Source organism: Mrakia frigida (genome assembly GCF_051309035.1).
Source record: "Mrakia frigida strain ATCC 22029 unplaced genomic scaffold BDY24scaffold_11, whole genome shotgun sequence".
Taxonomy (NCBI): domain Eukaryota; kingdom Fungi; phylum Basidiomycota; class Tremellomycetes; order Cystofilobasidiales; family Mrakiaceae; genus Mrakia; species Mrakia frigida.
Window position 1 is genome coordinate 29,133 of NW_027481270.1, and position 23,347 is coordinate 52,479.

Below are 23,347 nucleotides of genomic sequence, written 5' to 3' on the forward strand. Positions count from 1 at the left end.
GATCAACTGGCCGACGATGGAATCCTGGGATTGGACGCAAAGGGGAGGAAAGAGGGAAGGAGGAGCGAGGTTGACGGCTCGACGCGTTGTGTCGCCTCCGCCCTTGATCCTCCTCGTTTCCTCAAGTGCATCCGAGCGCAGATATCCGGTAATAGGGTGTTCGTCCGTGGCTCTACGCTCCGCCGAACGCTTTCCCAGCTGTTTGGTCGATGGAAGAGCTAGCGCGTCGTTCCCCTCTCACCAGTCGCTGCATTCCTTTCTGCCTTCCCTTTCCAGCCTCATCATCCTCATCGTCCTCCGCATTCTTTTCTTTTCTTTTGGGAACGAGTGGGCAAGCTCCTGAGTACAGTCGCTTTCCACCGAACAGAATCGTGGGCGAGCCGACGAAGACTCCGTCGCGTCGTCTTCGTCCTCTCCGTCCGCATCTTTCCTTCCCTGCTTTCTCTTCCCGCATCACTCTCAACTTGGGATCCCAAAGATCTCTTGCGGTCCTCAACCCTTCCTTGTGATCGCTTCGAGGACGGTAGAGGTTGACTGATGCATCTCTTGCAAGGGGGAGCAAACACCTTCGAGACCGCTTCTCATCCGTCCGGATGTATCTGTTCCCTTTCTGTCCCCCTGGGGCCTCTACTTCGGAGTTGAGGTTGATCCTGCTTAATTCGGCGTGGACGATGTCGCTGTTCCTCTAGGAGAAAAGATGGAAAGTCCACGCCGACTCCAGCGAACTCAATCTCTTCGTCGAGAAGCACGATTCGTTTCCCTTTTTTTTCGCTTCTCTTCCGCTGTAGTCCTCGCTCGTTCTTGTCTTGAGATGTAGATCTGGCCGCCAGAATGCTGGTATAGACTTCCTGTTCACTACTAGCATCGAAGGCGGAGGAGACCCTCATCTCTTTTCGAGGGCGAGAAAGGTCGACGCGTCTCACCTTCGGAGTTCATTCTCTCCAGCTTTTGTTTCCCCCATTCCAGTCCCATTTCCCAAAAAAAAATTGGGTGAGAGCAGCTCCATTTGACGCGACCGAAGCTCGTTGCCACAGAACGCATGCTTAGAAGGTCGCGTCTCTTTGCGTCTTTCGCACGCGTCTTCTTTTCTTTCTTTCACGTCGACCTTGTTTCGTAGGGTAAATCTACTGTCGAGTCCTAGTCCTCTCAACGTCAAATTGACGAGGCCCAGGGCATCGGAGCCGAGCTTACCTTTCGAGAAAGATGTCAGTCTCGTCGCGTCGCTGTCGTTATCGTTATCGTCGTCGAGTGACAGTTCCTGCAGTTTTGCGTTTGGTCTCTGGTGGCTCTTGGAACTGTTCGAGTTAGACTTGGTTGGACGACTCGCTGGCCTCGTTTAGTATCGACTCTTCTTTCTGTAGAGGAACGATATCGATCGAGAGACGAGCAGTCTATTTCTTCTTGCTTGCTGGGAGAGTCCTTTTTCCTTGTTCAGCTGGTTCGTTCTTTGAGACTCAATGTGAAGACCGACTCTTTGCATACGTACTCTTTTCGGTTCTTCCAAGACTTCGGTGGGTGAACCTGCTGAGAGGAAACGACGCGCTTTCTCGCACTTCACTGCTTTTCGGACGGAAGTTCTTCGTTTTTAGACTGTTCCTCTCCCCGTAAATCAGCCGTGGCTTCATCCTCTTCGTAGTAGTTGTTTTATGAACGAGACAAGCAGCATGTAAACACACAAAAAGAAGAACGGGAGAGCAAAGGAAAGATGAAAAGACGAAGGATCTAGTGAAACGGATGCCGAGAGTCGGACGCGACGAGACAGAGGGAAGGAGAAGGGAAGCTAGAACGAAGAGAGTCCGAGGTGAAGCAGAGGAAGGGTGTGTAAGAGGCTAGTAGCCTTCGAAGGTATCGGCGAGGAAGCCCTGTTGAAGAGGGGGAATACAAACGGGAGGGACGAGAGTCAGTTTCGGGAGCGAGAGCAGAGCAAACAGCACGGAGAGTCGGGACGTACGTCGTCTGATGAGAATAGAGACGATCGACGAAGGAAAGAGAGATAGAACAACGAGCAGGTCAGCGATCGACGACCCGAAGGAGCGGTCGAAGAGGAAGAAGAACGAACAGTCGTAGGCGACCTTCTCCCTGTCGTCGACTCCATCGTGTCCGTTCGTATCCAGCTCCTGCGACGGAATCACCGACCTGTCCAGCAAAGCAAGATGGGAGGATCAGCAACGAGATCTTGTTCATCGACTGAGGGTCAGAAAGAGTCAAACTCGACGCGACTCACTTCAAAAACTCGATGCTCGCAGCCGGTAGGATCGCCAGTTGAAGATCCAATTCCGTGATGTAGGGCTGTATAAAGTCAGGGCATGGAGACGGGAGGTCAGTCTCGTAGGCTCGGAAAGCGTTTCGCCTCGAATCGAGAAGGAAACGCAGAACGAAACGCAGGACGAAACGAAAAACGAATCCGCACCTTCTCCTTCGCCATTTCCCTGAACGCCTCTCCCAACTGATCCACACTACTCGTATCCTGAGTGATCTCGACAAGCAGAGAAGTGAAAGCCTTGTAGGTCACAGCTCCGTAGTCCTCGACGAGCGTTGCATGGATCGAGTCGATCTCTTCGTCCTGTTTGGAGTATAGTCCGCATCGAAGAGGGAGGTCAGTCCGAGATGGGGAAATAGATGAGACGCATCGAGAGAACGAACAGAGTACGATATCGAGAGCGAAGCAAGAGCAGCCGTGAACTCGTCGACGTTGAGCGTGTTGGTCGCGTCGGCGTCAAAGTGTCGGAACGTCGATTCGAACTCTTCTAGTTGTGCTGGAGTGAGCTGGAGGTTCGAAAGTAACCAAGATGGAAGGATGGATTCAGTTTGAGTGCCACGAGAAAAGAGGGAGACGCAAACGACTCACATTCGTCGTCTCTCTCGAAACAATCTGCACGAGAGGGAAAGAGAAGGTCAGCTCTCGTTCTGGTTCCGTGCCACAAAGGGACTCGAGACTTACTTGATTCTCAATGAACGCCACTCTCCTACCCAGACTCGTCCTGATCAACTCCAGCTCCCACGTCAGATCCTCCGCTCTCAAAACGGTGTAGTCGTTCTCCTCGACGTTGGCCTTCGTACATTCCTCCTCTGCGGCGACGAGATCCTCGAGGGCGGCGGTGATGGATGGAAGGGTGTCGGTGAGGAGTGCTGAGACATGGGACTTTTGGGTCTGGAGTGAACGAAAGGGAGGGGCGAACGTGAGATGGAGGAGACGAGACGAGAGCGAGGAGGCGAAGAAGAAAAGAGACGAGACAAACCTCCAAAGATCCAGTCAAGGACGAGAGTTCCCGTTCGAGAGTTTGGAGTCGAGCATGGATGTCTTCAGCCTTGGCTGCTGATCGTCGCATGAGCTTGTCCTTGATTCTGTGAGGTCGGCGCGTCGACGAACGAAGAAAGTCAGCTCTCCCCTCCACCCTCCTCTTTCCACCCCGCCTGACCATCTTAACAACCAAGAACAGTCGCTGAGAGACTCACTCTATAATCCTGTCCCTAATTCCTTTGCTCCACTCCTCCTCACTCTTCAACAGCAACACCCAGCTCTCGTCCAGATCCTCCACCCTCTCCCCAACCTCCGGCTCGAACGCTCTCATCCCGTACGTTCTCAGCTTGACCTGAATGTTGCTCAGAAGGTCCCTCAGTTCTTGACGCTCAACGACCCAGGAGCGCTTGTCGGTCGACTTGTAGGTGGAGAACTCGGTGGCGAGGGCTCGGACGAGAGGATAGGTTTCGGGGAGTTGGGTGGTGAGGAAGGATTGACGACGGGTGAGGAGGGTGGAGAGAAGCTGTAGTAGAAGCGAAGAAGAGTAACAAGGAGGTGAGGTGAGCTCGAAGAAGATGGCGAAGAGGGAAGAAAGAGGAAGGAGACGAACGAGGCGGACGCGTCGTTCGTAGTCGTTTCGACTCGACCTGAAAGCGACAGAAAGGGGATTCAGCTCAAGGACACGGTTTCTTGATCAAAAGTAACGTTTATGGTACTCACCAGATCCCCTGCATGACCAGAGCAAACTTTTCCACTCGTCGAGCAACAGTCTCGCTCTTTTCTGAAAATCGAAGTAAGACGCGTCGAGAACCCGTCAGTTCTCCTTTGCCCTCTCTCCCAAAGTATGCGGCAAATCGAGGCACTCACTCATCGAAGAGAAAGCGTGGAAGAAGGAAGCGACGTAGGTCATGACACTTCGTTCGTCTGGAGGTCGGGCGTCGCAGAGATCCGACACGTCGAGAAGTCGCTGCAAGAAGAGATGAGGTAGAGAACAGTCAGCGAGGCTTGACGCCGAGAGGTGAGCAGGAAGTTAGACGCACAGGAATGCCGAGATGTTCCTGAGCTATCCGGAAAGCGAGCTCGGTGTTTCGTTCACGTTCGGACTAGGAGGGAACGAGGAGAGATGAGCTTCGAGGTGTTCGAGAAATGAGAGGAAGGCGACTCACCTTATCCAGCGCATCGTAATCCAGCAGCTCCGGACGATGGTGATGTATCAGAGCACACCTGAGAACACCCAGAAGGGCAGACAGGATGGGACGCGAGGTCAGCTTTCTCCTCCCTCGCCAAACCCTTCCGTGTTCTTTCACCTCCCCAATCCCAAACCAAGGACTCGAACACTCACAAGGCCAAACCATCTCCCCAACTCCACGTGAAATCCTTCACATCTACCTCCGGCGCATACCCCTTCGTCTTCCTCTGAACCCACAACAACAAACCGTCCTTCGCGCTCAACCCTTCCTCGGAGATGTCTGCGATCGTGAACCTGAGAATGAGCGTCCAGATGAGTCCTAGAATAAGTTTGAGGTTCCCGTCGATGATGTCCTCGGCGGCGATGTTGGTGAGGTGGACTCCTCGATCTTTGATGAACTGAAGAGCTTTGGTGACGTTCTGGGGGAGGGAGGGAGAGAAGGAGGAGGACGTGAGCTTGGAAGAGGACGATGGATGCGGCGGAGATGGCACGAACCTCAGCTTTCTGGACTCTCATTCGAGGATTGGCAACGTATCGACCTAAGGAGCAGTCTCCCATGATCTCCTGGAAGAAGGGAAGGCGAATGAGGAAGGAAAGAAGAGGGGAAGGAGGGTGTGAGCTCAACTCGAGGAACGGAAGATGGGAGGAACGAGACGTACCATGAGCTGTAGAGCAACGACGACAAAGAAGGTAGAGTCAGTAGAGATCTTGCACCATGAGAGCTGCAGTGAGATATATCAAAGATCGCTCTGGCAGTATAGCTTGAGCTCCAGCCGTTTCCTTCTCCAAGCTCGAGCTCAACATCTCCCCTCCTCTCATTCCCTCCTTTGCCACCTCTCGAGCCCCTTCCTGCCACATCCACTGAGCTCAACGTACCCAGAGACTACTGTTCTCTGATATAACGCGAAGAAGAGCTCGAACTTACCTGTATCAGCCTCACACCATCGCTGAGGTCGCTAGCCAAGCTCGTCATGGGAGGGAGCCCTCTCGTCTCCAGTTTCGAGTTCAACCATTTGCAGAAGGTCCTACGAACGACAGAAAGGACAAGATGAGCGTGCTGGCTCTTAGTTCGAGAGAGCAGTCCCCTCTAGAGAAGAACGAGTTGGCTTCGATCTTCGTCCTCCTCCTTCTTCGCGTTGTTGACTCGACCGTCGGACTCACTTTGCTTGGATCTGCTCTAGTCCGGTCTTGGTTTGATTCATCCTGCTCTTGCTCGTTACAGTGTACTACTAGGCTGTGAGGGCTGGATGGGGAGAATGGGCGAAAAAGGAGGTGGTGAAGGTTGGGGGAGGAGGAGACTCGGAAGGAGTCAACGAGATTTGAATCTTCGAGAGGGCTCTCGTTTTGATCTTCAACCCTCACCCTCAAAAACTACAGCAATCGAAGATGGACTCCCTCTCAGATATTCTGCTCAAGATCAACGACGACCTCGAGGTCGAATCGGAGCTCAGGGAGGTCAGTTCAGGTGAGGGGGAGCTCGAGAGAAGAGGGAGGAGGAGGAGGAGGAGGAGGAGGAGGAAGGAGGGAAGGAGCTGCTGAGAAGGCCTTCGAAGGCCGAAGCCACGCCCTTGAAGCTTGCGATCAACTCTCTGGGAGTCTGGAGGACCTCGATCTTGAAGGATTTAGCTCCCCGAGGCGATGATTGACGAGCTACGAGCTGGGAGGTGAGGAGGGAAGGAAATCGACGAGCTCACCTCGAGCGAGCTCGACTTTCTCTCTTTCTCTCCTCCCCTCCCGTCCAAAGGCTCAGCATCTCCCCGGAACGCTCTGAGGTCACCAATGCTCAGATTGACGCTAGCCCTTCTCCAGACATCACTACCCTGCCCCCTTTCCCAGCGATCTCTCCGACCAAACATCGAGCTGACCCCTGCCTCCATTCTCTCTCCCTCTCCCTCTCCCTCGCTCCCCCAGAAAATCAAAGACTCGATCAAAATTCTCGACAAGCACTCCCGTCAGATCACCTCGCTCGTCAACCGAATTCACTCGACTCCTCAAGCTGGCCGTGCGTTCACTGTTCGCTCCCTTTCTTCGTCTTCAGCCCTCGCTGAGCTTCCCTCCTTTCGTTTCCTCCTCCAGTCATCCCCCTAGCTGAAGAAGTCAACTCTCAGCTCATCCAGTCGAGGCCTATGATCGCTGAGATCACCGATCTTATCCCTGCGAACCAGTACTTCAAGTCAGTCCATCCCGGCCCTCCCTCTCGTTATCTCTTCGAGCTGATCGTTTCTTTTCGACTTCGACTTCAGGTGGGCACCTCTCTACAACCGACCTCTTCAAGCTCTCATCTTCGCGGCTGCTCTCGCCGAGCTTGTACTTCACCAGAAACTCATCGAGATCAACAAGGTCGCTGAGCTCATTGGAGTGCGTTCTTCCCTGCCCCTCTTCTTGTCCCTCTGCGACGCGTCCTGACCTCTCCCGTTCTTTCTTTCGCAGATCGACCCCTCCAAAACCGATCGAGTCTCCCTCCTCCCCGACGACTACCTCCACGGTGTCATCTCCATGGTTAATGAGCTGGTTCGTCGCATCTCATCTCGCTCTTCTCTCGCAAACAAACGCTGACCTCTCTCTCCCTTCGTCTATCCAGTCCCGCCTAGCAATTAACTCCGTAACCCTGCAGAACTACACCTACCCCTTGGTCATCTCCGCCTTCGTCTCAGAGCTGTTCGCTGGCTACCAGCTCCTGAACCTCAAGAACGATTCGTTGAGGAGACGTGAGTTTTGGTCCTCGCCCTCCCTTCTCCTTCGAATAGCTGACTCGTTTGTGTTTCACAGGATTCGACTCGCTGAAGTACGATCTGAAGTCGATTGAGCAGGTCGTTTATGATATCTCGTTGAGAGGGCTGACGGTGAACGTTCCGGCAACGACGAGCTCGTGAGGATGAGATGTTTTTCGCCTTCGAGTTGCAGAGAGACAGACGGGAGAGGGTGCGAGCGAGTCGACCGATAGTATTGAACGGTAGCGAATAGCTAAGTTATAGCTACGAGGAAAGAACGAAGTAGGCGAAACAGATGAGGATGAGAGAGAGAGAGAGAGAGAGAGAGAGAGAGAGAGAGAGAGAGATCTAGAGAGAGATCTAAACGACGCGACGGATAGTCAAAAACTGGTTCCCTTGCGACATCTAGAATCGCCCCGTTGTACCAGAAATCACTCTATGAAAGAGAGGTCAGGCCGCCTCTCAGAAGGAGAGATAGAGGGAAGACAAAGGACCGAGGGAGACGAAGAACTCAGAAGCGGTTTGGCTCCTTCATTTTCGGTGTTTTCCTTCGATTCGGATCAAAAAAATCTTCATGGAAGCCAGCTTCTCTCAATCTGGCGAAGCTTAAGCAAAGCGGTTCGAAAAATTGTGTATCTAAGGCGAGGAAGAGCTTTGCTTTCACCGACCACTCTGAAACGAAGGAAGCTCGAAGCTCACCAACGGCGACGTCCTTCTCCCTTCCGCTCTCGAGGATACCTGCGGCTTCTCTTCTAAGCCTCACACCACTGACAAGCCCGCAGCTTCGCTACTACATCATATCTCGAGGAGCAGCTGGAACAAGGCGATGTCTCTCCGTCTCAGCCCTCGATTGAGCTCGCACCCCTTTGATCTCCTTGACCCCTTTCTCTCCTTCCTCCCTGGACTTCCCTTCCTTCCCTCTTCTCACCCAAACCTCCAACCACCACCATCTCGTCAACACCATGGGACTCTTCCGCAAGAAATCCTCCCACCCTCCTGTGGTCTCCCTTCGTCCTGCGTTGCCCAAGACGCTCTCCCTCCCTGATCTCCACGACGGCGGCGAGCTCTCGCTTCCTTCCCGCTGGCTCGATTCTCAAACGTACAAGGAGAAGCCATCCTTCTCTCCTGTACCACCTCTTCAAGCCTGGAACGGCGGCAGCCATCAGAGGACTCCTTCCAACTCGAAAATGAGCTTCCAAACGGTCAGGACGGGATTTCATCGACCCTTTCGAGGAGGAGGAGGCATGGCAACGCCTGGAACAGCAACGACGAGTCCAACCGCTAGTTCGTTTCAGCACATGTCGAGGAGTATGTCGGGGATGGGGAGCAGTGGGAGAGCACACAGGAAGAGGCAGGTCAGTAGAGCCTCTACGAGCGAGAGGGAGAGGCGGAAGTGAAGTTCGAGTCGAAGCTCACCTTTGTTTCGCCGCTTGGTTCTCGTTTCTTTCTTCCAGCAGCCTACGACTTTCAATCTGGGAGTAGTAGGAGGGACAGCTACCGGGAAGTCCTGTAAGCCCTTCCTTTCTTCTTCCTTTTTTTCTCTTATGTCGGCGAAGAGTCTAGACGAATGGATCGACGAGGCGATTTTCTCCGCCTTCCGCTGATTCTCTCTCTGTTTCCTATTAAACGTCAGCCCTCCTCCGACTCATCCTTCAAACCCTCTCCCTCCCACCTACAACCTCCCCGCTCGTTCAAGCCCAAGTCTCCTCGTTCGGAACCTCCTCCTCGGCCCTCGCCAACTCTCGACACGACTGGACGCTCTCGTTGGAGGTCGATTCGCCCGTGAACCGAGGAGAAAAGTTATTGTTGACGGTGGTGGACACGCCTGGCTTGCCTTTCGTGAGTCGGACGCACTCTTTGGTGGGGATGGAGGGAGAGAGAGCGACTCGGAGAGCCGCGGACTGCTCGTCGAAACTGACTCTCCTCCGTCCTCTCACTTTCGTTCAAAACTCAGGGCGTAGGAAAGGAGCTCGAGCTAGACAGAGGGGTAAGTGTGCTTATGAAGGAGCTCGAAGGTCGTTTGGGAGCTACCATGCGGGAGGAGAGCAAGGTGCGTTGTCTTTCAACACACTTCGACCTCGACGCGTCCGTCCTCGATCTCCAGCTCACCTCTCCCTCTCTTTCACCCAGGTCATCCGAACAACCAAAGAGGACAACCACATCCACCTCCTCATCTATCTCATCGACCCTATCTCCATCCTCCAAACTGCCGGCCTGCCCCTTCCCACTTCCACTCCTCCCCTTACCTCGTCTTCGACCTTCCCACCAGCAGTCCCTCTTCTCCCCTCCTCTCTTCTCTCCTCATCAACCTCAATCCCCTTATCCACCGACAAAAGCCCCAACCCCTCAACTATGCACCTCCCAACTCCCCAGATCAAAGCCCTCACCCGTCTCTCCACTCGAACCAACCTCCTCCCCGTCCTCACCAAGACGGACCTCCTCACGAGGAAACAGCTCGAGCGGGTGAGGGAGGTGGTGAAGAGGGATTTGGAGGCGGCGGGGGTAGATTTGGGTGGGGGGGTGCTGCTACTTGGAGACGACGACGAAGAGGAGGACAACGACGAGGACGACGCGTCTTCGAACGATGAGGAGACGAGAGCCAACGACGGGAGACTCGTTCACGGAACCCCTACCACCACCACCACTCCGTCGAAGCCGAAGATTATACGACTGAGGTCGACGAGGAGCAGTCCGAAACTCAACGGGAATGGGAACGGGAAGAGCTTCGCTGGACGACAAGGGAGGAAGGTCGCGCCTGCTCCTCAACCGCCGAGTCCGACCACGTCGTCGATGAGCGGCGAGAGGGTGCGGAAGTTGGCGTTGCCTCTGGCTCTGGTGGCTCCTGAGGAAGATGACGAAGGAGAGGAGGAGGTGCTGGAGGAGGGGAAGGGAGAAGGAGAGAGGAAGTTCGTTCGGGAGGTGAGTTTTTGGTCGATTAGAACGAGTCGCTCCTTTGGCCCACGAGTTGAGCTGATGTTATTTGTTGTTTCGTTGGTTGCGTACTGCAGTATCCTTGGGGAACCCTTCACGTCCTCAACCCCGAGCATAGCGATTTCGTTCCGTTCCAGCAAGCGTTGTTTTCCTCTGTCGAAGTAAGTCGGCTCCCTTTCTTCCTTTTCGTTTCCTTTCTCACCTTCCCACGAACTGACGTTTGGTTAACTCTTTTTGTCGGTCGTGGCGGCGGCAGCATCTCAAACGAACCACTCGAGAAGTCGTGTTTGAGCGGTTCAGGATGGAGAGGTTGTTGATTCGACGGGCGACTCAGACGCGTGAGTGCTCTTTCGATTTCTCCTCCGTTCCGAAGTTTGCTCGGGCTGACTGGTTCTGTCCGCTTTGGCGTTTGGGTGAGAGAAGTACCGGAAGCGGAGCGTCAGGAGATGATGGGGAGGTGAGGAGGAGTTTCGGTCTTTGACGCGTCCTCTTATCGCTTCGCACTTTCGCTTTTCTTGGGTTCTTCTTCCGTCTGTTTTAGTACGTTAACCTGCTTTTACGTCTTTTACACCCTACACCCCACGGAACTGGCTTTCGGTAGTTTGTATTTTCTCTGCTTTTGACGATGATACCCCTTGGGGCTCTGGTTTCTTCGACGCGTCGAAAACAAGACGAGCAGAGCAAGGCCTTCTCCTTCTTCCTTCCCGAGAAGGTTGACAAGTGTAATCTAAATTGAAGCATAGGTATAATAAGAGCAGCATAACGAGCGATAAACATTTGAACGAGAAGCAAAAAACGGTCCTGACGAGCTGAAGAGGAGAAGATGCGACTGAAACGACGTGAAGCAGACAGATAAACCACGAACCTCTAGATAGATAGATCCCCCTCTCTCCCCAACACGACCAAAAAACATCTCGCTCAATCCCTAACTCCGAAGAACACCCCAGCAAGCCCACCGGCAGCTCCCACGACTGCCAACGCGATGAAAACCCAGTCGAGAATGGCCTCCCATCCGTCGACGCCCCGGTTCTTTTGTCCCGAGTAGAGGAGCTTTTTCCCGAGGAGGGGGAGGATAGCGGAGACTCCGAAGGCTGGGGCTGAACCGAGGAAGGCGAGGAGGGCTTCGAAGGAGGGGAAGATGACTGGGCGGGAGGAGGGAAGGGAACGAGAGAGTGGGACGTGGCATAAACAAAGTTAGCGCTCGAAGTCCACATCGCGGAAGTCCAGCAAGAAGATGACAGCGAGATCAGAGAAGAGGGAGGAGAGATACCCACTCGAAAGGGCAATAATAACCACAATAATCCCAGTCCTCGTCACGACCCTCCACCCACCCTTCGTCCTCTCCTGCTTCCTCCACCTCGCTACCACCTGCTGCTCCGACTCGATATCGTCGTCGTCGTCGTTCTCGATAATATCTGAGAGGTTGGGGTTGAGAACCTCGGAGGCATGGATCTTGACTCCGTCGGGTTTGGGAGAGGAAGGGCGAGAGGGAGCGGGAGTTTGAGCTCGGGAGGGGAGGGTTGGGTTTCGAGAAGGGTAGATGGAGAGGGCGATTTCGACGATGTCATTGAGCATTTTAATACCTAGAGAAAGAAAAAATGGGGCAAGAGGGAGAGGACGTTAGTGAAGAAGAAAGGCAGTCGAGAAGGGCGAGGAGCGACGCGGAAAAGGAAAGAGAGGAAAGAGATCTTTGCTCACCCATGGGAATTTTACAAAGTGGGTTGATGGCTACCATCCAGACGGCCAAGGTTGTCAGGAGGACCGAAACTCCAGGGGTGTTGGCGATGTCGAGCGAGATCTGAAGACGTGAGCGAAGGGTGGGTGAGCTCATCCGTGAAGATGTCGCAGGTACGAGGATAAAAAAAAGAAACACACCTCATCAGAGACTTCTCGTCCGAACATAAGGTATCCGGCTGCTCCGACGCTTCCTGAGGCAAGGAGGGCGATGATCTGGAGTGCGTCGGGAAAAGGCAGACGTCAAAAGTCAGCGTCGCGTCCTCGCGCTCCTCCCACCCCTCCATCCCCTTGCTTCGACCATGTCCTCCCCTCGAATGAGACTCACATAGCTAGCATCGATCAGTCGCCTCCACTTATCCTTGTCCTCGGGCCTCAGATCCCTAACAACACTGGGAACAATCGCGTGTCCTCCCCACAGTGACATAAACAGCCCTCCAGAAGCTCCCATCTTCAACCAACCGAGCGAAGGCCAGAGATCCGTGGGAGCGGGATGAAAGATAGATCCTGGAGCTCCAGCGGGAGCGAAGAATCCGTTGAAGAGGATGATGGCGACGAGGAAGAACGAGGAAATGATCCCAAGGAGGGAAGTGAAAGAGAGGAGGTGGAGAGGGAGGAAGGCGGTCGGAAAGATGAGGAAGAAGGACAGCAGCTTGAAGTGGTTGGAAGTAAGGCCGAGGTTGGGAAGGAGGGCGTTGAGGGTGTCGGAGGAAAGGATAACCAGAGTCATTGTCCAGGCGAAGACCTCGAAGACGAAGAGTGCTGTGAGGTAAGGGCGGATATTGAACCTGTTTGAGAGAGAAGAAGAAGCCACGACGGTTAGCTCGCCATTTGAACCCGGCAAGGGACATTTAGGTGCGAAGAGGCAGGAGAAGGGGACGTGTTCGAGCGCCTTCGACCGCTCGAAGAATCAAACATGATTGGGACTTACTTCTTCTTCTCGAAACACTTCCCAATGATATCGACATAAGTCCTGAGGGACCGATCCTCCAGGGAGATCTTGACGAGGATGATGAGACTGCGTCGTGAAGAAGAAGACGCGTCGAGGTCAGCACGACTTCGCTCGCTCAAGAGCGGTCGAGTTCACTCACGTTCGGTGAGTCAAAAATCCAAGGAAAAGCAGCAAGATAGGTCCAACGATCCAACCACAGTAGGCTAGTATTTGGTAGAAACAAAGGCGACAGAGGGACGATTAGCGGGGTGATTTGAGAGGGAGGTCCAAAAAGGTGAGGGAGAAGGTCTGCGACAAAAAGGTGAGGGAGGAGGTCTGCGAAAGGCTAGACTTACCGATGGCTAATGGGCATGCTAGCAGCCCAGTTCCTACGAGATCACCAACGGTATTGAAGAGCTGTAGGAGGATAAGCCGTTGAAGTCAGCAAGGGGCTCAGCGGGTCTCCCGCCGCCAAGAAGAAGTAAGTTTTTCCTCGAGCAAGGTAGAGCTATCAACCGGAGGATTTTGAAGTCACTCGGCTCTCCATAATCGAGCAGCAAGCTGGAACGAGCTCGTTGAAGACTTGAGCTTGAACGCCGTCCAGCGGAGGAAGAGCTTCTCGCCTTCGCCGGCTCTTTTTGACCTTCCTTCCAACTTCAACCTCCCCATCTTCCTGCGAGCGAATACTGGTACAAGCAGCACCACTAGACGCTCGACTCCTAGCTCATAAGAAGGAATTCAAAGCAAAGGGCCGATTATGTAGAACTCACCGCCTGCCAAAATGTCGACCTTCCTTCCTCCTCCTCCTCGTCTTCCTCCTCGACCCGAGCGTGCTGACGCTTCGAGTGATCTACTGTCCCGTATCCCTTGGAGTACTCCTCGATATCTACTCCTATCACTCGAGAGAGCATCGAGCCCACGTCCTCCTCCTCCTCTTCCTCGTCCTCTGGATGACTCGAAGAGCTTGAGGCTGAACGGCGGTGGCCATGGCCACGGTGCGAAGGAGGGAGAAGGGTCGAGGTTTCCGAAGGTAGAGCTGAGGAGGAAGAAGTCGAGAGAGCTGGGGAGGAGACCATCGTTCCTTGAAGTTGTCGAAGTGAGAGGTCGTGTGAGCAGGAGGAGGAAGAGGAGAGGAAGGAAGGAAGGAAGGACGCCCATGCGTCGCTCGAAGCCGGCGTAGTCGATTTAAATCTCGCCCGTCGTTTTGGTATATATTCTTGGTCTCGAGGAGATGATGTCTGAAGAGGAACAGATCCTCTCGGTCAGTCTAGATTGAAGGAGGAAAAGAGTCGCTCCATCAACCAGACGATGTTCGACGTTCGACGCGTCTCTCCTCCCCTCATCGTCCTCGTTGGCCTCCTCTCCCGACGCCTCTCCTCGGATCTCACGTACTTTCACCGCGGTTGCCGACGTATATAGAACGACCTAAATAATTCGTGAAATCCAAAGTATACAAGCGGTCCTTCTGCTGCTCCACCTTCAAAGCTCGACGCTGTTCGACCTCAGTCGGAACGCCGACTTATCTTCATCCACGGCAGTTTTAACATAGGTTACTCCTCTCTTTTTCTACGTCCGGTTTTGTAGACTTGAGAGGAAGAGGAAAGGTCGTGGGAAGAGGAGGAGGAGGAGGAGGAGGAGCTGGGCTCAGGAGGGCGAAGAGCACTAGAAGAAGAGAGACCGAAGGAAGCCTCTTCATCTTGAACTGGCTTATTTATGGTCCATGAAGTACCTCGAAAAACACCCCGAGATAAAAATTGAAAGTTTGAGAGGAAGGAGGAAGATGGGAGTCGAACGTCGAGGGGGAAGAAGGACGAGTCTCGAAGTTGACCTGAAACGGTCAAGACCTCTCCGCCTCCTTCCCTCCTTCTTTTTCCAGCTTTTTATGGGCAAGCCAGTGAATCCGATGTCCTCCTCCAGAACTCAAGCCATTCAAGAAATCAACCGATTGACGATCCTCAAGGAGAACATCGAAGCAGAGATGGTGAGCTCGCCCTTTCCCTTCCCTCGTCAACTTCCACGTCGAGCTCATCACCTCCTCCTCCCTTGCTCCGTTGGCCTCGTATCTTAGGAAGGACACAGAGGAAGACTCGAAGCTGTTCGTCGATTTGTCGTTTGGAGTCTCAGCGCGAAGAGAGAAGCTGACCGAGCTCACCTTTCCGTTCCTCCTTCCCTCGAGCAGGAGCAGTCGACGATGACCTCTTCTCTCCTCACTTTGGACGGCTTCCCTCGAGATGACATTGACATTGTGGGTGTTCTCTCGCCTTCTTTGCATCTCGATGCTTTCCTGACCTTCATCTTTCTTCTGGTTCTCTATAGCTCGCCGTTCGACACGCTAGAGTTCGACTCCTCGAGCTCAGAAACGACCGTTCGTCCCCTCCTCTCTCCACTCTCTGTCTCTCCCTAGACCCCCATATTGAGCTCAACTTTGACCCTACTATCCCCATCACAGTCAAATCCATCATGAACCAGATTGAAGAAGCACTCCATCAAGCTCTACCGCCTCCCTCGTCCCCTCCTCCCGCCTCCTCGTCCTCGACCCCCATGGACGTCGACGCTTCCTCCTCGAGTCAGCCTTTCGCTCTGGTCAAGAGTGTTGACGAAAAGGGACCTGCTGGAGCAGCCGTACGTTCCATGTCTCGGATCTCTTCCTTCTCTCTCGTTCGAGGACCCGCCCTCCTCATCGACCACCTCCGCCGACTTTGCTTTCTCTTCTTCCCCTTCATCAGGGTCTGCAACCCCAAGATCAGATCGTTCTTTTCGGGAAAGTTGACGCTTCGAATCACGACAATCTCAAGGCGCTGGCCGCACTGGTCGGTGCTAGCGAAGGAGTGAGTTTGAGTCCTCTTGATCTCACCTTCATCTCTTTCTTCTCGCCTAACTTCTTTCTTCTCTCGGTCTCCTTCTCAAGTCCCCGATCTCAATACAGGTACTCCGAGATGGACAAGTGAAGACTCTGAGCATGGTTCCGAGGAGCGGTTGGGGTGGTAGAGGACTGATTGGGTGAGTACCGTTTCCTTCAGTCTTTTCTTCGTTTCCCGAGGTCGAGAACTAATATCTGGCTTTTGGCTGTCATGCTACTCAGCACTCATATCGTTCCCGTGTGATTTGATGAGCTTCGACCTGTGCTAAATTGCGAGAGGCGAGAGAGCGAGGAAGCTGGGCGACCCGTTGCGATCAGTACGCGTTGGAAAGCGACCGATTCCTTCTTCCCTCGCCTTCATCTTCACTCACTTCCGTTCGTGCTACGACTTACAAAATGAGATTATGTGACTATACTCGTGAGTGCTGAGAGTGGCGAGCCCGGACTTCAAACGGCTGCACAGAGATTCGCCGATAAACTCGACGCGTCGCTGGTCTCTTTGCTTCCTCGCATCTTGTTGTTCGGATCTTTTCCTCTAATTCTTTTTTTTTTCGGCTGTGGAACATCATATCATCGACCTTACACTTTCGAACTAGCCGCGATCCATAATTCTACTCTACAGATGGAGAACGTCGACGACGGCGGTCGTTCGCTCGCTGAACCTCTCTTGTTGCCCTCAAAAGCCTCTTCTCCCATCGTCGAGATATGTATCAACTACTCTGATTTCTAAACTGCGACGTACGAGCACCTCTGGCAGGCCTTCTCCGAATCTCACCTACAAAAAATATACCTCCGTGCCAAGCCTCGCCCTCGTTTCGTTTCGGCAACCTCCTTCTGGCCTCTCGTTCCTTCCTCTCCTCCAACGCCAACAACCCTCCCCCTCCCTCCTTCTTCCGTTCCCTCTCTTTTTATACTCATAGGTCCCCTTTACCTACCTAATCCAAAAGCAGAGAATAGCCTCTAGTGACACCAGTCGAATCCCCTCCGTCGAACCCGACCGAACCGCTCAGTCGATCCCTTCCGCTCTTTCCTCCCTCCCTTTCTTCCTTCTTTCTCACTCAAAAAGTCGCCGGTCGACCCCCCTACTCTCCCAACTCAACCATGATGTCCACTACTCCCACTTCCCTCTCCTCACTCTCCCTCCTCCTGCTGCTGGGAGCTTCAACCGTTTCAGTGTCTGCCACTCCCTTCTACAAGATGGACCCTTCTCGACCTTGGAGGAAGGAGATCGAAGTCGACATGACTCGACGGCAAACTACAGGGACTACAGCTGGGAGTGATGCTTGTACTGCTATCGCTGGGTTGACTTGTGAGTCTCATGGTTCTCTCTCTTCAAGCGAGGAGTTGAAGCTCAAGTCGAAGCTGACCTTTGATTTCTCTGGAAACAGTCGTCTCGCCCGCTGAAGCTACGGCTTGTTTGAACATGTTCCCGTTCAGTGAGACCATCAGAACGAATGTGAGCACAAGGACGAGAAGGAAGGCGGGGCTTGCGGAGGACATGAGAGAGGACGACGCAGGAGAGGGGTTGGGATCAAAGGGAGGAGAGCAGGTGCGAGCGTTAGTCGGTGCTGGGGCAGGTTTTCTGGCAGGCGAAACGCTGGGTTGTAGCTGGACGTCTGGCAGAAGCATAAGAGCTGGTTTTGACACCGTCGATCTTGGTGGAGTGAAGCAGCGAAGGAACAAGAGAGAAGGAAGGAGGAGGGGGAGGACGGCGCGAGCTCACCTTTCAGCCCTCCCATCTTTGTGACCTTCCTTGTTCACCCTTCCCCTCCCTCTTCCACTTTCGACGAGCTCTGGGCCAGGATACGCCCTCCTGTGGCCTCCTGGAAGAGCTATGTTTCAACCAGCGTCTTGCTTCATCGACACAGTGGCTGTCACATCCGCCTCCTTCTTCCTCCCCACGCTCCTCCTTTCCTCTTCTCTTCCACATGCAGCAGCTCACTCGTGTTGTTTTCCTTTGGTCTGTCTCAGATTCTCGACAACATCGCAGGAGTCATGGAGTTCTAGTGCGTTCCTTTTTCGGTTTCCTTCTCCCCTCTCCTCTCTTCCAACGAACTGTCGCTGACCTTGGCTCTTTTTGCTTCTTTTCCGCGGTTCTGACTTTGGGTAACTCCTTAGTACTTTCGAAACCTACGCTCTCAACTCGCCTGCTCCGTTCGAAGGATCCAAGATTGATGTCCAGGCGGAGATCTCGAGGAGTGAGTTTGTGGGACGCGTCGCTGTCTCTTTCGACTCACGCTGTGTAGCCCTCCCTTGCGATCTTCTCGAGATGTATCGAGAATTTACGTTGACGTTGGGAAATAGCTCATGCAACGAGGGTCTCTGGATTCCAGTGGGGGATCAGGCAGCTGGAAGGGAGAGGAAGGCGAACTGACGCGTCTTTTGGCTTTTGCTTCTTTCAGTGCGAACTCAAACCTACGCCTCTGACTACGCCTTCCACTACGACGTCGTGAATACTCTTAACTCTGGACTGAACGATGGTCACACTATCTTCGAGTCTCCCTGCTGTCAGTCGCTTTCTTCTCCCTCTTCGGCTTTTCGTTCCTTTCTGCTCTGCGTTCGAAGGGCTCACCTCCTCTTCCTTTTCTTTCGTCTACGCGTTTGAACAGACTGGGGAGCTTTCCAGTCCATCCTCCCTTTCCCCATCGTCGCTCTCGCTCCCTCCGCCAACTCCTCCCTGTCGGACGTCGAGATTCGCATCGCACCCGACGCGACGTCCATCACTCGAAACCTCGGTTCGAGGTTCCTTGCCTCCTACGGTATCGACGACTTCTCTGTCTACAACGGAGCCTTGGTCACCCAGATCAATGGAATGCCAGCAACGGAATACGTCGAGTTCGTCGCCGACACCGTTACGGGAACCTACCTCGATCTCGTGAGTTTCGATCTTCGTCTCGTCCTTTCGCTCTCGAGCTTTCTTTCGAATCTGACCCTTCACTGTTCCGTATTTTGATCTGAAGGGTGTTCGAACCAACTCTGTCTTCGTGCGTTCTCTGCCTCGTTTCGCTCCACTGCCTCTCTCCTTCAGCGAAACGAAAAGTTGAAACCTCCTTCGACGCGACGACGCTTCCTCTTCGTCCAACAGACTTCGTACCGTCTCACCGCAGCAAGCACCTTCTCCCAGAGGTTCGGAGACTTTGCTGGTATCCTGTTCCCTGATACCGCTGGAGGTCAGTTCTTTCTTTGCCGTTTTCTGCTCGCACTTCGTTTCTTTCCTCGAAGCTGACTCTCGTCTCGCTTCTCTCCCTCCAATTCAGTCAACATGACCGTCCAGCGAGTCAACTCGACCACTCCCGAGACTTTGAACGCCCCCTACCAGTCCTTCTACCTCGGCGAGGATTTCTCCGACGCCGATTCCTAGTTCGTCCCTCTCTTCTTCCTCTTCTTCTTCGCTTCTTCTCGTTTGCTCCTTTTTCCTGCACTGACTCGTTGGGCTCTCGCCTTCCCTTTCGCAGCTACGAGGCCAACTGCGCTGTCCTGTCGACGACCAACGGCGGGAACCTCAATCGAACCATCACCTCGACGTCAACTTCCGAGTCTGAGAACTCCGATTCAGTGGCCGACATCTCCACCGCGTCCGACGACGTCGACGAGGAGGAGCCTGCTCAACGAGGCCGACCAAGGGAGAGCTACATCGCCTCGATCAAGAACGACGTTACCGAGAAGTTTGCTGCTTCCTTGCTCGAAAACGTCGTCCCTGGAGGAGAGATCCAGTCGAGCCTAACCAACGACACCGGAATCAAGTTCTTCGTGCTGCCCTCGGATCCTACAGTTGGAGTTATGGTTCGTCGCTCGTCGCGTCTCTTTTCGTCCCTCCACCCATTGACGAACACCGACGACCTTTCCTCGATTCGCTCCCTTCGATTCGCCTCAGATGATCGGAACTTTCGGACCCAGCTCTTTCGACGCCGCTGAGGAAGCCATGGTCAACGGGCTTCTAATCCTAGCTCGAACGACGACGAGTTTGATCATCGACGTCTCCAACAACGGGGGAGGATTCCTGTGCTTGGGACATCTCCTGCATCGGGTTCTCGCTGGACCTGACGTTGAAAATAGTGAGTCTACCTTAACGTTTTCCAGTCTTCGAACGGAGAAGTAGGAAATTGACTTCGGTTCCTTTTCCTCTCCAGACCTTGGATTCGAGGTGAGCTTCCGTCTCAGTCCTTCAAACCGACTCTTCCCGATGCTGATCCGCCCCCTCTCTGCTCTTCGTCAGTCTGCCTGGAGAGCCGCCCCACTCGCTCTCAAGATCATGGCTGCCAACATTCGTAGGTCCTCGTCTCGCTTCTGTCCTCTTCTCTTCTCGAATGGAACGTCCTGAACGCTGAACCTTCTCCCCTCGCTGTTTTCTCAGAAATGCGATTGACCAACACCTTCTACTCTCCCGTCGGATGGAACAACCTCGAAGGAAACAGTCTCTCGGTTAACAACAACCTGTTCTCCCCTGGAGTCAGCGTTCAGGCCGAAGGAACGACCGACGCTCAGTCGACTCGATTCGCCGACGAGTGTGGGTCGACGAGAGGCTACCCTACGACGCAACCCTACGATTTGACGAAGGTGGCGATTGTGGGCAATGGAAACTGTGCTTCGACCTGTGCTACAGTGAGTCTTCGGATCCTCCTGGTTTTCTCTCTTCGCACTGTTCGTCGTCGCTCGAGAGGAAAGGCCTGACGGCCGACTCTTTCCCTCGAATCTTCGCAGTTCACCACCCTCATGTCCGAGCTTCACAACACGAGGATGTACATCTATGGTGGATCACCTTCAGTCGAGACGATTCAGTACAAGGGGATGGCCGGAAACCAAGGTTCGTTGAACCTCTCGCTCCCTCACCCGACGCGTCTTCTGTCCCTGACGTCCTCTTTTCTTTTCCTCCATCCTCAGTCCTCGACTGGGCTGACCTTGACACCGAAATCATCTCTGCTGGTCTCACCGACGACCCTCTTCGACCTCCCCAACTCATCGTCAACGGAAACGCGTGAGTCGACACTTTCTCTTTGCGCTCTCACGTCGCAGAGATCTCCTGACACTCAACTCCCTTCGATTTTGACAGCCGACACAACTGGAGAATCGCATACTCGTGGATCAACAAGAACAACCCTATTGGTGAGTCATCAAGAAGTGCACCGAAGCGAGAGCCGGTCGTGAGATTGAAACAAACAGAACTGATGCCTCTTGACACGTCGTTTCTTTTCTCGCCTTGCAGCCTACCAGAACGAGGTGAGTCTCTGGGTCTTTGATAGATTACTCGAGACTCGAGTCACTAACAGCTCCTCTCTGCTCTCCTCGTCCACAGGCTGCGACGGTCAGGATTCCGTTGACGCTCGCGACCTACAACAACCCCGAGGCCGTTCGTCCCTTACTTTTTCTCGCAAATCAAACCCCCTGCTGACTTAGATCTTACTACTCTCCTTTAGATCTGGACTCAAGTCGCTGCTGATCTCAAAGCGAACCCTCAATCTGCGTCGTCGGGAGCGAGTGCGTCCGCCACCAACACCGCTTCGAATCCCGGAGCTACTGGATCAAGTCAGTCTGGAGCTGCTTCCCCGATACGGTCGACGACTCCTTGGATCGGAGGGCTCGTCTCGCTTCTCGCTGGAGTCGTGATGATGGCTTGAACGATCCTCTGCGCCTTTCCTTCCCGCTTTGGCACTTCATCTTTCCTTTCATCCGTCCCAAACTATTATCTTGCGTATCTCATCTGCTTCTCTATCGGTCACTCTCTTTTTTTCCTTCGCTTGTTATGTTCATCCTTCAGCTCGGTTCTCTTGCTTTGCTCTCTTTCACTTTGTACTTCACTCCTTCAGGCGCGTCTCGATCTCAAAAAAGGACGGTTCATCTCTCTCTTGCGTATGCTTCACTCTCCTTACTTCTCCCGTAAGCTCTTCTTGATATCTAAAGGATCTCGATCGCCTGCATTAGCTCCTGCTTCGGACCATATGAAGAGGGGGAAGTCGGAAGCGACGACGCCCAGCGGTCGATCCTCCTCCCTCTTGTGTTTTTCTCTCAGCTCTCCCTCCCTCTGACCTCCAACCTTCATCCCAAAACCCACACTCGTTTTTTTCTTCTCCTCTTTCCCTTCTCGCCATGGTACTGGATCGACCTTGGATGCACTTCAGGGAGCCTGAGAGTCCTCACAGCGTGAGTCGCTCATTTTCTCGTCTCGTTCCTGGCCGTCTTGGAGTTTGGGCTGACCTTCTTCCCTCGTTCGTGTTGACAGTTGAGTGATGTCTACATGGATTTCCCTCGAGTTCAGAGAAGCTTCAGGAACATCGCTCTGTAAGGTCCTTCGCCACTCTATGGAAACAACCTGGGGGAGACGGAGAGGGAGAAAACGCGACGAAATCGTCCGGCCGGATTGGGTCGACTCGAGCTCACCTTTCCTTTGCTTCCTTCCCCCGTCCTTCAGCTTCCTAGCCTTTGTCCTCGTTCCCTTCTTCGTTCGACTCGGAACATCAGCCGTCTACATCTTCAACGCCTCCCACATCGTTCAAGAATCTTCAGCCTTCTCAACATGCGTTCAAGACGAGCGTTGTGGGCTGGCCTCCTCTCTCGCCTCCAACGGTCGATTCAGATGGATCTACCTCGCCTTCACTATCCTCTCACTTCTAACAGTGAGATGTCCCTTCCTTGCTATCGTCTGAAGCCAAGTCCAGAATCGGAAAGCTCAGCTGAACCCTGTTTTCTTTTGCGAAGTCCCTGGCGATGAAGGCCGTCGCTCTTTCAGTTTTCCGTAACGATCGAGTCGACGGAATAGTGTCGAACCCTGCAGCTTTCCAGATCGCTTCTCTGTGTGAGTCCAGACACGGTGTTTATAGTAGAGGAGAGGAACTACCAGCTGAGCTGACTGAGATCGCTCGAACCAATACTGTAGTCTCCCTCGTACATGTACTCCCTCGACCGTTTCATCCTCCTCTCGGAACTTCGAGGATCCATTTGCTCTCCACCCTTCTTCGCTGGAGAGCTCTTGAGGCAACTCAGATGTGAGCATGCTCGCTTCTATCAAGTTCTCGTCTCTCTGACCTCTCAATCCTTCGTTCCATAGGGAAAACCTTTCCCGTCCTCGCGTCCTTCCCTCTCCAACTCTTCAACTGGATCGTCGTCAAAACCTGGATGGGACAAGCCAGTGAACCGACGGATCACTGGACTTTCATCTTCTCTCTCGCCTTCTACTTCATCTTCGACCTCGTTCCTTTCCTCCTCGCCGTGATGGCTTACACGCCGACTCGAGGCGCTTTCACGCACACTAAACTCAGGGTGAGCTTTCCCTCCTCTTCGTCCTCTCTCTCTGTCGGTCTCAACCTGACTCGCTTTCTTTCGTTTTCTATCCGCAGAGATACCTCTGCTACCATCTCGAGCAAGTGAGTTCCCCATTTCGGAGCGGGAACGAGCGACGCGTCTGAGGAAGTGACGAGCTGACCTCCCTTTGTTCTTCTGCTCTCAGAATGTCAAAGCTGCTCAAGGTTTACACGAAGTAGTCCAGTCCTCGAAAGATTCGGTGGAGAAGGCTTGAGAGGCCTTTCGGTGGTGCGGGCGTTGTAGTTTTCGCTTTTCGTTTTCGACTCTCACTTTCTGTTGTTTCTCGCACTGGACTATATTTTTAGACAGACTCACCTTTCTCTTTAACTTAACGGACTACAACGCAGTAGCTTTCAGAACCTATGGATACCCTCTTCGAGACGTCGGCGGTGGAAGAACGAAGACGACGCGTCTTTCATGAGCGATGCCTCTCCCTCCCTTGCTCTCTCAATTT

General features: G+C 53.6%; 7 protein-coding genes across 7 annotated transcripts; 5 read left to right on the forward strand and 2 right to left on the reverse strand.

Annotated features, from left to right (window-relative positions):
• Positions 1–1,616: 1,616 nt before the first annotated feature.
• On the reverse strand, positions 1,617–5,763 carry BDY24DRAFT_385173 (calponin homology domain-containing protein). Its single transcript, XM_076639918.1, has 20 exons — positions 5,592–5,763; positions 5,356–5,455; positions 5,145–5,150; positions 4,926–4,994; positions 4,584–4,849; positions 4,408–4,465; positions 4,282–4,344; positions 4,109–4,208; positions 3,962–4,022; positions 3,852–3,888; positions 3,457–3,764; positions 3,240–3,345; positions 2,942–3,151; positions 2,849–2,872; positions 2,644–2,766; positions 2,411–2,563; positions 2,225–2,289; positions 2,060–2,136; positions 1,952–1,956; positions 1,617–1,862 (listed from the first exon to the last, which is right to left on the reverse strand). The coding sequence occupies exons 1-20, from the start codon at positions 5,630–5,632 to the stop codon at positions 1,830–1,832; spliced, it is 1,905 nt and encodes a 634-aa protein (XP_076497590.1). The 5' UTR covers positions 5,633–5,763; the 3' UTR covers positions 1,617–1,829.
• BDY24DRAFT_385176 (translin) lies at positions 5,764–7,327 on the forward strand. Its single transcript, XM_076639919.1, has 7 exons — positions 5,764–5,885; positions 6,342–6,432; positions 6,507–6,603; positions 6,674–6,788; positions 6,861–6,941; positions 7,012–7,138; positions 7,200–7,327. Exons 1-7 carry the CDS (start codon positions 5,817–5,819, stop codon positions 7,301–7,303), a joined length of 684 nt encoding a protein of 227 aa, XP_076497591.1. The 5' UTR covers positions 5,764–5,816; the 3' UTR covers positions 7,304–7,327.
• Positions 7,328–7,849: 522 nt separating this feature from the next.
• On the forward strand, positions 7,850–10,673 carry BDY24DRAFT_434166 (uncharacterized protein; the record flags this gene model as incomplete). The annotated part of the gene is made up of 7 exons (XM_076644145.1): positions 7,850–8,496; positions 8,596–8,650; positions 8,775–8,980; positions 9,096–9,191; positions 9,272–10,060; positions 10,150–10,233; positions 10,614–10,673. The coding sequence occupies exons 1-7, from the start codon at positions 8,104–8,106 to the stop codon at positions 10,671–10,673; spliced, it is 1,683 nt and encodes a 560-aa protein (XP_076497592.1). The 5' UTR covers positions 7,850–8,103.
• Positions 10,674–10,782: 109 nt separating this feature from the next.
• BDY24DRAFT_385179 (transmembrane amino acid transporter protein-domain-containing protein) lies at positions 10,783–13,863 on the reverse strand. The gene is made up of 9 exons (XM_076639920.1): positions 13,508–13,863; positions 13,094–13,154; positions 12,898–12,961; positions 12,738–12,824; positions 12,135–12,594; positions 11,948–12,022; positions 11,771–11,870; positions 11,347–11,655; positions 10,783–11,214 (listed from the first exon to the last, which is right to left on the reverse strand). The coding sequence occupies exons 1-9, from the start codon at positions 13,811–13,813 to the stop codon at positions 10,991–10,993; spliced, it is 1,686 nt and encodes a 561-aa protein (XP_076497593.1). The 5' UTR covers positions 13,814–13,863; the 3' UTR covers positions 10,783–10,990.
• A 681-nt stretch (positions 13,864–14,544) lies between these two features.
• Positions 14,545–15,867, forward strand: NAS2 (Nas2p). Its single transcript, XM_076639921.1, has 8 exons — positions 14,545–14,718; positions 14,806–14,832; positions 14,917–14,982; positions 15,054–15,102; positions 15,187–15,359; positions 15,464–15,565; positions 15,646–15,737; positions 15,820–15,867. Exons 1-8 carry the CDS (start codon positions 14,620–14,622, stop codon positions 15,839–15,841), a joined length of 630 nt encoding a protein of 209 aa, XP_076497594.1. The 5' UTR covers positions 14,545–14,619; the 3' UTR covers positions 15,842–15,867.
• A 595-nt stretch (positions 15,868–16,462) lies between these two features.
• BDY24DRAFT_385182 (uncharacterized protein) lies at positions 16,463–21,520 on the forward strand. Its single transcript, XM_076639922.1, has 20 exons — positions 16,463–16,906; positions 16,986–17,053; positions 17,569–17,603; positions 17,716–17,795; positions 18,000–18,104; positions 18,207–18,472; positions 18,558–18,581; positions 18,683–18,767; positions 18,855–18,957; positions 19,053–19,380; positions 19,472–19,652; positions 19,728–19,741; positions 19,814–19,865; positions 19,952–20,199; positions 20,299–20,401; positions 20,479–20,572; positions 20,648–20,700; positions 20,801–20,814; positions 20,891–20,944; positions 21,012–21,520. Exons 1-20 carry the CDS (start codon positions 16,699–16,701, stop codon positions 21,210–21,212), a joined length of 2,316 nt encoding a protein of 771 aa, XP_076497595.1. The 5' UTR covers positions 16,463–16,698; the 3' UTR covers positions 21,213–21,520.
• A 161-nt stretch (positions 21,521–21,681) lies between these two features.
• BDY24DRAFT_440403 (uncharacterized protein) lies at positions 21,682–23,202 on the forward strand (the record flags this gene model as incomplete). The annotated part of the gene is made up of 8 exons (XM_076644521.1): positions 21,682–21,735; positions 21,815–21,873; positions 22,004–22,208; positions 22,291–22,350; positions 22,469–22,577; positions 22,640–22,851; positions 22,929–22,955; positions 23,039–23,202. 8 exons carry the CDS (start codon positions 21,682–21,684, stop codon positions 23,105–23,107), a joined length of 795 nt encoding a protein of 264 aa, XP_076497596.1. The 3' UTR covers positions 23,108–23,202.
• Between the last annotated feature and the right edge of the window lie 145 nt (positions 23,203–23,347).

What these genes read in the sequence shown, in the direction of transcription:
- BDY24DRAFT_385173 (XM_076639918.1), bottom strand. Translation starts at nt 5,632, where the DNA reads ATGAATCAAACCAAGACCGGACTAGAGCAGATCCAAGCAAA. An exon ending in AGGAACATCTCGGCATTCCT is followed by an intron (nt 4,209 to 4,281) that starts GTGCGTCTAACT and finishes CTCTTCTTGCAG; the next exon opens with CGACTTCTCGACGTGTCGGA. An exon ending in GCGAGCATCGAGTTTTTGAA is followed by an intron (nt 2,137 to 2,224) that starts GTGAGTCGCGTC and finishes TTTGCTGGACAG; the next exon opens with GTCGGTGATTCCGTCGCAGG.
- BDY24DRAFT_385179 (XM_076639920.1), bottom strand. Translation starts at nt 13,813, where the DNA reads ATGGTCTCCTCCCCAGCTCTCTCGACTTCTTCCTCCTCAGCTCTACCT. An exon ending in GGATTTTTGACTCACCGAAC is followed by an intron (nt 12,825 to 12,897) that starts GTGAGTGAACTC and finishes TTCACGACGCAG; the next exon opens with TCTCATCATCCTCGTCAAGA. An exon ending in GACGAGAAGTCTCTGATGAG is followed by an intron (nt 11,871 to 11,947) that starts GTGTGTTTCTTT and finishes TCACGTCTTCAG; the next exon opens with ATCTCGCTCGACATCGCCAA.
- BDY24DRAFT_385182 (XM_076639922.1), top strand. Translation starts at nt 16,699, where the DNA reads ATGATGTCCACTACTCCCACTTCCCTCTCCTCACTCTCCCTCCTCCTG. An exon ending in CCAGGCGGAGATCTCGAGGA is followed by an intron (nt 17,796 to 17,999) that starts GTGAGTTTGTGG and finishes TGCTTCTTTCAG; the next exon opens with TGCGAACTCAAACCTACGCC. An exon ending in GGGGATGGCCGGAAACCAAG is followed by an intron (nt 20,402 to 20,478) that starts GTTCGTTGAACC and finishes CTCCATCCTCAG; the next exon opens with TCCTCGACTGGGCTGACCTT.
- NAS2 (XM_076639921.1), top strand. Translation starts at nt 14,620, where the DNA reads ATGGGCAAGCCAGTGAATCCGATGTCCTCCTCCAGAACTCAAGCCATT. An exon ending in ACAGAGGAAGACTCGAAGCT is followed by an intron (nt 14,833 to 14,916) that starts GTTCGTCGATTT and finishes TCCCTCGAGCAG; the next exon opens with GAGCAGTCGACGATGACCTC. An exon ending in CCTCGAGCTCAGAAACGACC is followed by an intron (nt 15,103 to 15,186) that starts GTTCGTCCCCTC and finishes TCCCCATCACAG; the next exon opens with TCAAATCCATCATGAACCAG.
- BDY24DRAFT_385176 (XM_076639919.1), top strand. Translation starts at nt 5,817, where the DNA reads ATGGACTCCCTCTCAGATATTCTGCTCAAGATCAACGACGACCTCGAG. An exon ending in AGGTCGCTGAGCTCATTGGA is followed by an intron (nt 6,789 to 6,860) that starts GTGCGTTCTTCC and finishes TTTCTTTCGCAG; the next exon opens with ATCGACCCCTCCAAAACCGA. An exon ending in GAACGATTCGTTGAGGAGAC is followed by an intron (nt 7,139 to 7,199) that starts GTGAGTTTTGGT and finishes TGTGTTTCACAG; the next exon opens with GATTCGACTCGCTGAAGTAC.